General features: G+C 42.7%; 1 protein-coding gene across 5 annotated transcripts in view; it reads left to right on the forward strand.

The window, feature by feature from the left end:
• The window catches only part of LOC117449822 (ankyrin repeat and SAM domain-containing protein 1A), a 75971-nt gene that overhangs the window by 7742 nt on the left and 55441 nt on the right, over window positions 1-12788 (forward strand). For 4 of the 5 annotated variants that reach the window (XM_034087714.2, XM_034087713.2, XM_034087711.2 and 1 more), the window contains exons 2-4: window positions 8473-8553; window positions 9086-9242; window positions 10088-10150. In XM_034087714.2, the coding sequence (XP_033943605.1) occupies window positions 8473-8553; window positions 9086-9242; window positions 10088-10150 (301 nt within the window). The remainder of the gene's footprint in view (window positions 1-8472; window positions 8554-9085; window positions 9243-10087; window positions 10151-12788) is intronic. The other variant, XM_034087715.2, reaches the window with a different exon arrangement.

The raw sequence follows: 12788 nt of genomic DNA on the forward strand, positions 1-12788 counted from the left end.
TACCTTTACGTAGCTTCTAGGGGAGATGTCTCACCGTAGCTGTCAATCTGATCAAAAGACGTGTTCAATGGCATTAAAACGAGAAAGAAAAAATGCGACTGAATCGGTTGATCCATAGGTTGATAATGTATCTGTGGCTTTGAAGCAATTGTTTATAATCCATAATTCCATTTTTATGTAAAAATCGGAGCACAACAGTTAGCTGCTAATGGTAGCCACCAGAGTGTATGCAGCTTCTGGTTTTGGCTACGCGTCACTCTCACTCCTTATTTGGTAATGTGTGTATTAGACTGCCACATAGCCAAGACCGGAAGCAGCAGCCACTCTGGTGGCTACCATTAGCAGCTAACTTTTGCTCTGCGATATTTACATAAAAATGGAATTATGGATTATAAATTAAATAATTTTTTTATACAGAGACGTTAAAACCCTATGGATTAACCAATTCAGCCGCGTTTTAACGTTCTCGTTTTAATGCCATTGAACACGTCTTTTGATCAGATTGACAGCTACGGTGAGACATCTCCCCTAGAAGCTATGTAAAGGTACGTGTTGTGATGTCTGTGTTTGCTTCCCCTGTCCGAGTTCAGATCACTCAGTGATGATACAATATACCTAAATAATCTGTGGAACCTCAGCTTTAATCGGATATCTTGTAAATGCAGCTACGATAAGTAATAATAAGGGTACTTATATCTTGAGATCTGTGCCAAAGTGCGTTAGCATTTTTCGCTCGGGGGTCATTTTTCGCTCGGGTCATTTAGATGCTTCTTATGAGACTTGTGTTTTGTTTTGGTAAAAATGGTTTGTATCGTCAATTAGCTGAGATTATTTTTCGTTAATCTGGTATAACACATTAATAGGTTCTTAAATATTACGATCCCCTGAGACACTGTCGTGAAAAAAAAAGTAAAGCACCCGCCGGGACTTTGGGGTTTAACAGGTTAAAAAAAACGCAATATATACCGCAGGGGGGGGGGAAATCGCGATGTCAGTTTTTTTCAATACCGTGCAGCCCTAATATCTAGTCAACTCTAAAATACCACATATATGCAATGGCATGATAATATTATTGTGACAAGTGGGGTATTCACCTGGGGGGTATACTGCGAAGCAGGATTTTCGCTTAGCCGGCTAAATTCAGGGGAAACTCCGGCTTTCCGGTCATCCGAAGCTGGTTCTCTTTTTAGCAGGCTAGATCTCCATGGTAATATATGCTAAGCAGCTAACCTGGTCGGGACCAGGTTAGGTTGCAGGCTAAGAGCTCAACTCAGTGAAAGCACTGCCTGCTGACCAATCAGAGCTCAGTGTGCGGAGTTTAAGGCTGCGGCCCCACGAGGACGAAAACGGCTAAACGCATAGGATTAACGCAAACGCAATCGCAAACGGCTTCCGTCCACATGCAATAATTATCCGGATAGTGTCTGCCCACACGAGACCGCTCCGTTTAGCTCCAACCGCTGGAGAAGCTGCAGTACATATGCAGGAGCCTCTACGTGGCGCTGTAACTTCCTCCACAAAAGCAGCGAAGAAGCATGGTTGTCATGGTTGCCCTTCTGTTTATTCTCCGCGGTGGGGGCCGAGGGAACCGGGCAGAGTTTTTCGCCAGTCAGCGTGTATTAAAGTTGAAATCTTCCGGACAAAATTATAAAAGTGCCGGTCAAAGGTCTTCTTTGTTATTTATTGAGCTTTAAAACAAATGAATAACGACTCTATATAATATAATGATAAAATACACGGAGCCTCTCTTTTTCCTCCCTCTCTTCGGACAGCGTCAGTGTCTGTCTCATGCAGCAGCTCATCCAGTAATCAGTGACCCGGCCGACTGTAAAAATAAACATATTTATAACTAGTTTAGGGAGTTTGAGAGGTAATTAAAATAGCTAAGGGTGATGATCTGACTTGAAGTGTGTGTTTTGCTGCAGAGGGAGGAGCTGCAGGTGAGCAGAGCTGCGTGTCTCCGTCCTGTCAGATTAGACTTCACTCGCGAGAGAAAGATAAATAATCTGAATTCAGGGTGCAGTTTACTTTGACGTGGGGGTGCGCAGCAGAGGTGGGGAGAGGCGGGGCTATTGCCTCATCATTATTGCTGTAGATGTTGCACAAACAACTGTAGCATGGTCAATAGCGTCCGGAGCACGATAGCAACTCTGCGATCCGCCATTGTTGTTGTTGTTGGTGGCGAAACACTTCAGCACTGGCGCGGGGTAAGCGGAGGTGAGCAGAAGAGGTGGGGAGAGGCGGGGCTATTGCGCAATCACTATCAGTGATCTGAAAATGTCCGTATAGGGCGCACACACGGAGCTGTTTGACCCCCCCAGAGAGTGGCGTATGCATTTCTATCCACCTTGGGACCCGTTGTCGTTTCCTCAGTCGTTTAGTGCCGTATTCGGTCGTCCTCATGTGGCCGAACGGTCTATATGACACTAAACAGTAACGCAAACGACCGAATTCGTCCTCGTGGGGCCGCAGCCTAAAGCGATCAAGTCATATTACAGGAGAAAGGAAATACAGAAAAGCTGCCGTTGCAGGAAAGACGGCCGGCAAAAATCACCGACTGTGTGAACGTGAACATGAATAGAATATCACTTCCATCTTCAGAGCAATCTGACTATTATAACATTAGCGTTAAGAAAGCTTACTTAAATATCGGCCACAACATAAGTAACCGGATCAGAGTACATTAAGTACAGTCCGCGGCATATCACTTCATAATGTATCATATATCTCCTTATCTGAGTCAGCTGAGCCGTATCTGGCCGTGCAACACTCAGTGTCACATACTGTATGCAGAAGTATTATTTTAAGCAACACATTAAGTTGACGAAACACTCGAGACAAATGTAATTGAAGTCAGATCGTGTTTTAGACGGGGCAGTGATATCATAAACCTGTTAATGTACGCATTCAAACACTTTTTCTTTTGCCAGCTGTATTCACCTTGCAGGTGCAGCTATGTGGCTTTTATCCTGGATAAAGTGTTTAAGTCATGGATGTTTAAAGTTTAACTTCTTCATTTTTGACTAGTATTAAAGTTCACTTTTCATTCAGGAAGTATGACGCTGCGCTGTCAGTGCGCTTCTCCATGTTTGTGATTGGTCGAATGCTCCAAATACCACCCCTTTCATGTGAACGCGCACCTAACTAGATAGGACACGGCTGGCTTGAGCGATCCACTTGATAACCAGCGTCGTAGTACAGTTTAGCGAGAGCGCGTATGTTTTGGATTAGGCCAACCGGCTAACTCAAACATATCCAGGTTAGGTTGAACCAGGTTCGTAGTATAGGCCCCTGGTGTTTCCAGAAATTAGACGTAGATGCTGCCAAAATCGACGAAGGCCACTTTCGCGGGTCGTTTTTCCATACATCTGCAGGCAGTCTGTAAGGGCAATCCGACAACCCACACAGCTCTAGTTTACGCTGGTAACGACCTAGAGCACACCCCTCAAATCCAGAGATGTAATCCGAAGACATGCAGCGATTTCTTCGGTCGTTAATTCAGAAAAAAAAACTAGTGCGCTCTGCCTGGCTACGTTAGCTAGCTGTTTATATTTGCACCTCCAGGATATTTGCACCTCCAGGAAAATGGCGTATTTATATATATATATGGCGCGCGTTGCATTGTGGGTAGCTCGTGACGTCACTGTGTGTGAAATAATCGGGATGTTAAGAGCATTCCATGGAATATAACAAAAAGTGTATCTCGAGCCGGTTTCTCAAACGTACCTACCCCACCTTTAACTGTAGAAAATGTAATTATTTTCCCAATTTAGAGAAATAATTTCCTCAAAGATTCCTGACATTTTAGTGGTATACTTGTTGACGTCTTATCATTGTGTCATAGATTTTGACTTTGTTGCGTAATTTGATTTCCTGTGCTGCTTAAACTTGTCAAACTGCTTCAAAACATTACAATATGTGCTACCATTTAATCAGGTCCAGAAAAACCCTTCATAAGGCGTGTGAATTGTTGTAGTTATTAGATCCCAACATGGTCTTTTCACTGATTTGAGCTCATCGAGAGTACCCCTCTGCAGGCCTTTGGGACTATGGCATGGTTCACTCGCTGCTGATGAGGGGGTGCTCTGGTTGGCTGTGGGGCATCTGGTTCCACCACCCGCCAGCGGTGCATAATTAAGCCCAATTTCCCCGACGGTACAGCTGACATGCGCCAGTCACTGCTGGGCTCGGTGCCCTGGGCTAGACTAATCCCCGGTGTGGTCACACTGCTAATAGCTGCAGGGTCAAATCTGTTTATTTGACACCCGGTTCACACTCACCTGGGTTCTTATTGGCATCATCCTAAGACTGCAATTTGCCTCTCCTGTTCCCCAAGCCCAATAAATAAATATGTAATCGTATATCATGACTTTTTGCTCCACCGGAAATATTGTAGGACATTTGGGAAATAGAAACATTTTTAAATACCTGCTGTTGGTAGTCAACCTTTTGACGCATGATACAAATTGTGCACTAAGTATTTGCTCTGTAAGGCTCTGAAACGTGTTACTCTGCTTAGTCATAATATTTAGCAAAGATAAGCTATCAATCATTATTATCATATGATGCATTTCTGCTTTTCTACATGCTTACCGGTCCATTATTAGTGGATGTGAATCAAATGATCAAAACAGACTTGATTTTATGAAACTGAGAGATCCCTATTTATTAAGCCAATTGAGTTGATAGTTTATTTACATGGTTTGAGGAATAACAAGCTCAGAACAGATTATTCTGTGTGCGCATGTAATGACTGAGCTCCATGACATTTGGAATTCAGAGTAAAACACAGTGGAGATTTATGTTCAAGCCCACATATTTTGGAAATTACTGTCTTTTCAGAATGCCTCCAGTATGTGTGACTAACACCAGCAGACTGAGAACCGCAGTGACGCGTCCTAAAACCCGGATGTAAACTCCTTCCGGTTCCTTCGTCCAAAAACCAATGCAATTTCTCCATAGGATTTTGGAAAATACCTGGAAATAAAGTCTGAGGTTGAAACACATTTAAGAGACGGATCACGTTTTGTTCAGCCGGATAATCTCCTCATGTCTATCCTACTTTTATAATTTTTGAATCATAAATCTAGTCGCAAGAAGCAAAATGCTAACGTTATGCTATAAAGGAACTACAGCAGGGTCGCTGCTTCAACGTCACGCCAACTTAAGATCCATATTCAAAGCTACAGATTCAAAATGGTACAAGTTGAAGTGTTTGTTTGAACAGCTTGCAGGAGGCAGGGACTTGCTTTCAAGCAGAACAGGGCAAACTAACTTAGCGGGAGTGTTTTACGTGTTCGGTGTAATGACGTAAAACGGCCTGGACAACTTCTGTAGTCCTATTCAGCCACTTGTTAACAACCATCGTTTTCAGACACGTAAACTCTTCAAAAATCACCACTGCTGATGTAATGTCGTAGAACAAAACGTGATCTGTCTCTTCAATTTGTGTCAAACACAGACCTTATTTGGAGCTATTTTCCAAAACCCTATGGAGAAATTGCATTGCTTTTTATCGAAGGAACCGGACGTGGTAAAAATGCTAACTTACTTTCGGGTTTTAGGACGCTGCGGTTCTCTATGCAGAGAACACATAAAAGAGGGGACATGTTATTATCCGTCCTCCTCGTTGGTACTGGCCGGGCTTTGTACAACACAGAATTGCAGCCCCCCAGAATCTTTCAAACTCCAGCTTCATCCCGTTGATATTCCCTCAGGGAAATTAAGGATTAGCTGAGCCTTTCAAACCGGAATTCCTCAGTCAGTTAGCATGAATGTGCCCCCTCCCAAACCAAATCAGCTCTGTTTTGCCCGTTGCCCCGCTATGGGCCTAAGCCCTGTCCCTCAGTTAGGTTGGTTGTGAGCCGTAGTAAGAGGATGAAGGATTGTGGAGCACCACTCTGACTCATGCCCTTGGGTGCCATGCTGCTAAAAATGCTCAGAGGACATTGCACTTAAAACTGCTCCTACAGGCAGCGGTGCTTATAGCAAGTTCATTCATGACGGCGAATAATTGCATTGAGCAGACCTCTTTATTCCCTCTGCATGCAGATGATTGTGATTGCGTTAATTAACATCCATGTCCCAGATTAGAGCTGTGATATTAGAAACCAGAGTGACATCATGCTGTGGTTTGTGATGCATTACACCCCTGTAGTTTATATTTGTTCATGTGGCTGATGTGACACAATGTCTGTGTCTGTGAGTGGCATTTTTAGAACTTCTGGCAGTGACGCATCAGAATCATGACTGCAGAAAAGCATCATATATTTTAACCTTTATTGTAGATTTTCTTTTTAAATTGCTGACCTTGACTGTCAGATATGTCCCATGATCCATCTGTCTGAAGGGAATTGTGTCTTGTACAGATACTTTAGGAAGTAGAAGACATAATACAAGATAGGTTGACATTTGTACTGCAATAAAGCACAAAGTAAATGACCTAATTCTGACACGACATGTTCCCTCACCCATGGCGTGATTTCTTGCATTTCTAGTCGTTACTGCCCGAATTTCTTTCATTCTTCATTCATAGTGGCCGCTCTGTTCATGTTTATGTTAATTTGTTTATAGGCTTTTTTGCTGTAAGCCGTTACATAACTCTTTATCTAGGATAAGCAACTAGAGGTCTGTTTCTGTCTGAGTTTTTCCTTTTGATGTTTTCAGCGTCCATTGCATACCAAGGCAGTCCGGCAGTACTTATAACTACAAATGTAGCCACTGGCTCGGCAAGAATGGAGAGGAAGTGTGTTTGTGTCATGCCTTAATAGCTGACATAATCGCAACTCACACATTTCCCCCCTCACTGACAGAAATATATCAATTCCCAGCATTTCCTCCCTCCACATTTCCCACTCTAGTATTTCCTCCTAGCACGTCTTGCTTTTGATATCCCATGTCTTCACGGCTTCCGGACTTTTTGAGATGAGACCCAGAAGGCCTGCTGAACGAAATAAACGGCTTAGGTTGTGACTAGTAGAGAGATGCATCCCAGTGTGTCTGTGCTCCGTCAGCGTCATTGTTCTGCAGGCTATGGAGTCCTCCAAGACACTTATTTAATGAGACGGCTCTGACTGTGTAATTGCAGGCTGCTCTGAGAGCTATTATGGGAGATGTATTTTAGGGGGGCAAAACAGCCATTACTGCGACAAAAACGAGCCGAATGTGTGTGAAACACATTCACACAGTAGCACTAAAGCTGACACGAGGAGGCTGAGCATCCTGCTGCCACACCTTTGACACATGGATACATTTATAGTGTTCATGTGAGTCTGTTTAACTCCTGGAGTTTTGTTTTCACTCTGAAAGGATTTGCAAATAATAATAATAATAATCCTTATATTTATTATAGCGCTTTATCAAAGACTCTCAAAGCGCTTTACAAATACACATTACACATACAGATCATACATGTAATGGTCATCTACTGTGGACAATACCCACAGGAGCAAATGCGGGTGAAGTGTCTTGCCCAAGGACACAACGGCCTGACGCAGCGGGGCGGGAGCGGGTTTCGAACTGGAGTTCCCCAACGCCCCCTTGATCTGATGATCAAACGCACAGACCACTGCGCCACCCGTCCCAATCACCCGCACTGCTGTTCTTTTTCCTCCTAGACTTCCCTCCAAAGGCTTTAATCATAGAAATAACTTAAACATCCAAGTCACTCATAATTTATGAAGCTATCCTAATTTTAAATCAGTATTTTGCATTGGATTTGACGCAGCGTTCTATAATATATCCAATGTCAGATATTTGGTTCACTCGTGCTGGAATTTCCGTGTCCCATGATTTATTTAGGATGTGTTGAGGTCTTTTAGAGAGCCTCACTTCACAGTCCTGGCACTCTGTCTCACCAGGCATCCTTTAGCCTCTTCAATGACTCCCTCCATCTCCCTCTACCGCCACATCCATCATCATTCTCCTTCCTCCTCACCACAACGCTCTTTGCAAATTAAAAGAAACAAACCAATGTGATCCGACAGAAAGAGATTGCTGGTCTAATGCTAGCCTATTTTACACTTTACCCCTTTAACGCTTGATGTGTCCGTCCAGATGGTTTGTTTGTTGTTGCTTCTACTGCATAACAAAAGCCTATTCTGCTTTGCCAAGAATAACTAGGCGAGGTGGCATGCAGTTACTGTGAAAGAGACACAATTAGCTCATCTTGGCTGCTGCTTGGCACTGATAGCTTCTCTTTGACTTCCTGGACTCCTGACGCTGCAGCTGGCTTCTGCTTCTTCATTCCTGTCCTCTCACATGTTTTTAGAGAGAGAGAGGGAGAGGGCATGAATGTACGCCCCCACCTGTGTGTTTGGGCTGCTGTGAGAGGACAGGGGCCCTGAGATAACAATCACAACAGAATCAGTCACACCGACAGTAAGACTTTACAGAGGGATAGGCCAGTGTTTGTTTGCCATGCGAGTGTGTGTTGTGTTTTGAAAGCCTAACAATCCTTTCTATTCTTAACAGTATCTGGAGAGGTCCCAATGTGAATTGTGTGGACAGCACTGGATACTCCCCTCTCCACCACGCCGCCCTCAACGGACACAGGTATATCAGTGATGTATAACTCTGGGAATGTACAGAAACTAGGGCTGGGCAATATATAAATATGATATCAATACCCTGTCATAAGACATATTGTCCTTGATTTATGGATATTTTAAGTGTTGTCTTTTCCAGTTTTTTTTTATTGGAAAGTGATGTCATGTTCTGAATTTAACAGACTTATAGATTTTATAGTATGAACTTTACACACTTAGTCAATACATCCAAATAACTGCTGGTTAAATATCCACATGTTCATTGTGTCAATATTTTTAGTCCAAGCATCAATAGTCAACTCTACAACATCGTCACAATATCTATCAAGGATTTGGTAAAAAATATTGCCATATTTGATTTTTCTTCACAACGCCCACTGCTAGTTTCGCCTCCTCTCTTTATGCCCTGCATTATATAGTATTTGAGACAACTGTCCCACTGGGAAAACTTAAAGCTATTGATTTGCTGTTTGCTAAGGCAGTGTGTATTCATTAGTGTGGTTATAAACCCTTTGCCCTGTCCCTTCATTCGTCTGCAGCGAGGTGGTGGAGACGCTGCTACGAAACGAGGCCTTGACCAACATCGCCGACAATAAGGGCTGCTACCCCCTCCACCTGGCTGCGTGGAAGGGGGATGAACATATCGTCAAGCTGCTCATCCACCAAGGACCTTCACATCCAAAACTCAACGAGCAGGTCTGCCGCTGCTTTGCTCTGCTGTGTTCGTGTGTCTTGGTCTCTCGGTTTTACTCTTAAGGTTCCACTTTTAGTTTGTGCTGATAATATCATGAGTTGTGAAACAATGTCAGTACAATGTCCATTTGCTCTTCCTTGTTTCAAGATGTTTTAGATCCTGGTTAATAATCCCAGAACACTCTGCACATTTGTTGGTAGTAGTTTTATAATTACAGTCAATGATTTAGTGAACCGCTATAGGAAGTTACTAATTCATCAACATTGTAGGGAGATAATTCTTGCTAAAGAAATGCCACATGATAGAGATATTTACAAATGTAATAAGAATAGTTCAGCATGGCATGGTCTGTACTGTATTTAAACCAAATGAATGTTGAAAAGTCTGCGACCAGAGTGCATTAACTTGAATGCATCTTGAGTCTGACTTCTACTGTGATGCTGTGAAACTGTGCTTTGATGCCATGCCAGTGTGAGAAGTGCTTGTTTGCCCCTAACCATTTTAACTGTTTTAACTCATATTCATATTTTGTTTGGTTGCTTACTGCACAAACACCTCTGGCCTTTTTAGGATACGGAGAAATGACACTCAATGAGCTCCACAAATGTTATCCGGATAATTCTATCAAACGAGACACGCTCAAATGATCACATAAGCTAGATTCAAAAATGATATGTGTCTTATTGTGTGTCATCTCTCCCTGCCTGTTCATGACATCTGATTGTTTATTAACTTCACCCTGATTTTTGTTGTCTCTTTATTTATTTTGACTCATTTGTGATCATTCATTTGTTCATTGCTTGTCTGAACCAAAACCATTGGCCCATCTTCTCTTCCTCCCTCCCAGAGCTCTGTAGACCATAAAGAGTTCAAACGCTGTGGGCCCTTTGACCCATATATTAATGCCAAGGTGTGTACAGAGTGCTGCGTGAAAACATTTCCTTTTTGAAGTGCTTCTTTGCTTTACTGCTGTGTTGTCTCGCTGTGCTTGGGTTTGGGTTGCTGCTGCTTCTTTCTTGGCCATTCTCCCGCAGATATATGGGAAAGCTTTGTATTTCATTCTCCATTGGTAGATCCCTGTCCTCTGGCTTTCTACTCCGCTTTATTGTAATGTAACATATCTGATATGCCCTTCACTACATAATCTATTTTCTTCATGTTACAATACTGTTGTACCGACCTTTTAATCAGGGTCAGGAATTAGGCTTTAGACAAATAAATGCCCTTTAAAGTTCAGCAGTTGTCTTTGCTCTGAGGGGCAGAGGACAGACAGGGGATGATGTGTGAGGCTAGATGTCCTTTATGCTTGTTGTGTTAAAAATTGAGCAAAGCACATTGTATAATATGCAGCTGAAGTATTACAGTTGTTGGCACCACACAGCCAACAGAAGGAGAACATATTGACTAATAGCAGACCACACTATCAATTAAAGCTAGACTGATCATTATGGTATTAAAAAGATAAACAGTGGAAAGTTGACAAATGGAGAAGCTTACAGGAAGTTCTCGGAAGTATTGAATGCGATGATTGTGCATTGCTGCAAATTGAGTGCACGATAGATTTGTGAAGTGCTGCAATTTTTCTCAACTTCTAGCTACAAAACCCATTTCTAATATTAAACATTAGAAACACAATGTTAAACACATTACACAAAGTTATAACTAACACAATGTTTATTTTTATTTTCAGCCATGTTAGCAGCATGGCTCAAGAGAGAGAAAACACAAATTATGTTATGGAAACATTCATGGTTTGCTGAGGATGAATCATACTGACCTTTCATTTAGCACCATGAGGTTGATATTTGAAGTTTTTAAAGAAATATCTGTATAGCCTACCCATTGGATGTATTATCATGATGTTTGGTACACACACCCTATAATGCAACATCATCAAGTCTAATACAAATAAATAGTAAAATACTAATATTTCCAACAGGATGGGGGGGGGGCAGCCTTAACCGTTGCTGGTGTTAAGCTAGCTAGTTAGCATGCTAACCTGCTTTACTAGTAAGACAGTGAACACGGTAACCCTTGCCAAATGTTAGCATGTTGCATGTAGCATGCTGATGTTAGCATCCTGTTAAAAGCACCGTTGATCATATCAGAGCTGCTAGCATGGCTATAGACCAAAACAAATAATAATGTTAGCTCTATTGTACCAATGCAGATATTCTCAAGTTTAAATGAGTAAAATGAAACTTAGGAAATCAGATTGAGGGAACAAACTTCTACAAAGAAAGACACGTATGAAGCTACTTGCCGTCTAAGGAAAATAGAGTTTAGTCCCCCTGAGAACAGACCCAGCTTTTACTGTTTATCTTTTATTTATCTATATTTTCTGGAGTGCATACCGTGTTCAGTTGCTTTATATTTCACATGCTCATTGCATTCAAGGAAAGCCCCAATCAAAGTGCGTCTACATGAGAAGAATATCCGTTCAGCAGACACCGCAGAGCTTCACAGCTGGAGCAGTGAGTGGTGCTAACATGTTGGTCACTTCATGTTTTCCTTTCAGCTGGCAGAGCTGGAAACCCTCCCCGGCCTGTAGATAAAGCTGAACACTATTTTTGAACATTGTCGCATTTCCCCTGGACTAATCTTCTTAGCGCTTGGATTGGAAAGCTGGCTTTCTTTAATGCAGCTATATTTTGGAGTAGGAATTTCCCTGCAATGGTTGTCATACCGTCTTTTACATTTGAGTAAATGTTATGAATTCAACGTTGAGTCTTGTTATGGTTTGCTGAGATTATAGATGATGTCTTAATGTAAACATTTCAGGATAGTTTGGGGAGCACTACCTGGTCACAACTCACAAGCCTGAATTATTGAAGCCTTGTTATGAATAAATCAGAAAGATGGATACAGTGTGGATGCTCTGGTTCATGGTTGATCATGTGACTTGGTGGGCGGGGTGCATCCTGCCTCCCCTCTCCTCACACTCCAGTACCAGAGAGCCATGTCAGGAAGAGGAGGAAGATGAGGAGGTTTTCAGTGTACCAGTCTCTTTGCATTAGCATCAAAGAAAGATTTCCACTACATGCTTGTCTGTGTGTGAGTGTGTAAATGGGTGTGTTTGCTCCTCCCTCTCTTCTCCCCACCTCCCCGGTTTGTGCTTGCGTTGCTGAGGAAAAAAAGAGGTGGGACGTTGTCATAGTAACAGTGTCACGGTACAGTGGTGGTGAGTGGCCCAGTGGAGACTGAGATGTGGTGTTTGTGCAGAGTGAGCCTAGCGCTGTGTGATGAGGCTGAAAGTGGGTCTGGGAGTCATGGATAGGTATATATATCTTCAGAGACACCGGAGGAATCAGAGTGGACTTATTATTCCAATTCTCCGTCATCCTGGTCCAGGAAGACAGCCAGACCAATGTTTATTCATTATGTCTCTGTGCTATCTCCTACTAATAGTTTTGGGGGCTGGTTGGCCGCTTTAATCTTTCAAACGCCTCGGTAGAGGAGAAGTATCCACTCAGACTGCAGGCCTGACCTGGACTGACCCCAGCGTCTGAACACTGGGTTTATGCAGGTTCGGTTCATACCAAGCTGTA

Source organism: Pseudochaenichthys georgianus, chromosome 7 (assembly GCF_902827115.2).
Source record: "Pseudochaenichthys georgianus chromosome 7, fPseGeo1.2, whole genome shotgun sequence".
Taxonomy (NCBI): domain Eukaryota; kingdom Metazoa; phylum Chordata; class Actinopteri; order Perciformes; family Channichthyidae; genus Pseudochaenichthys; species Pseudochaenichthys georgianus.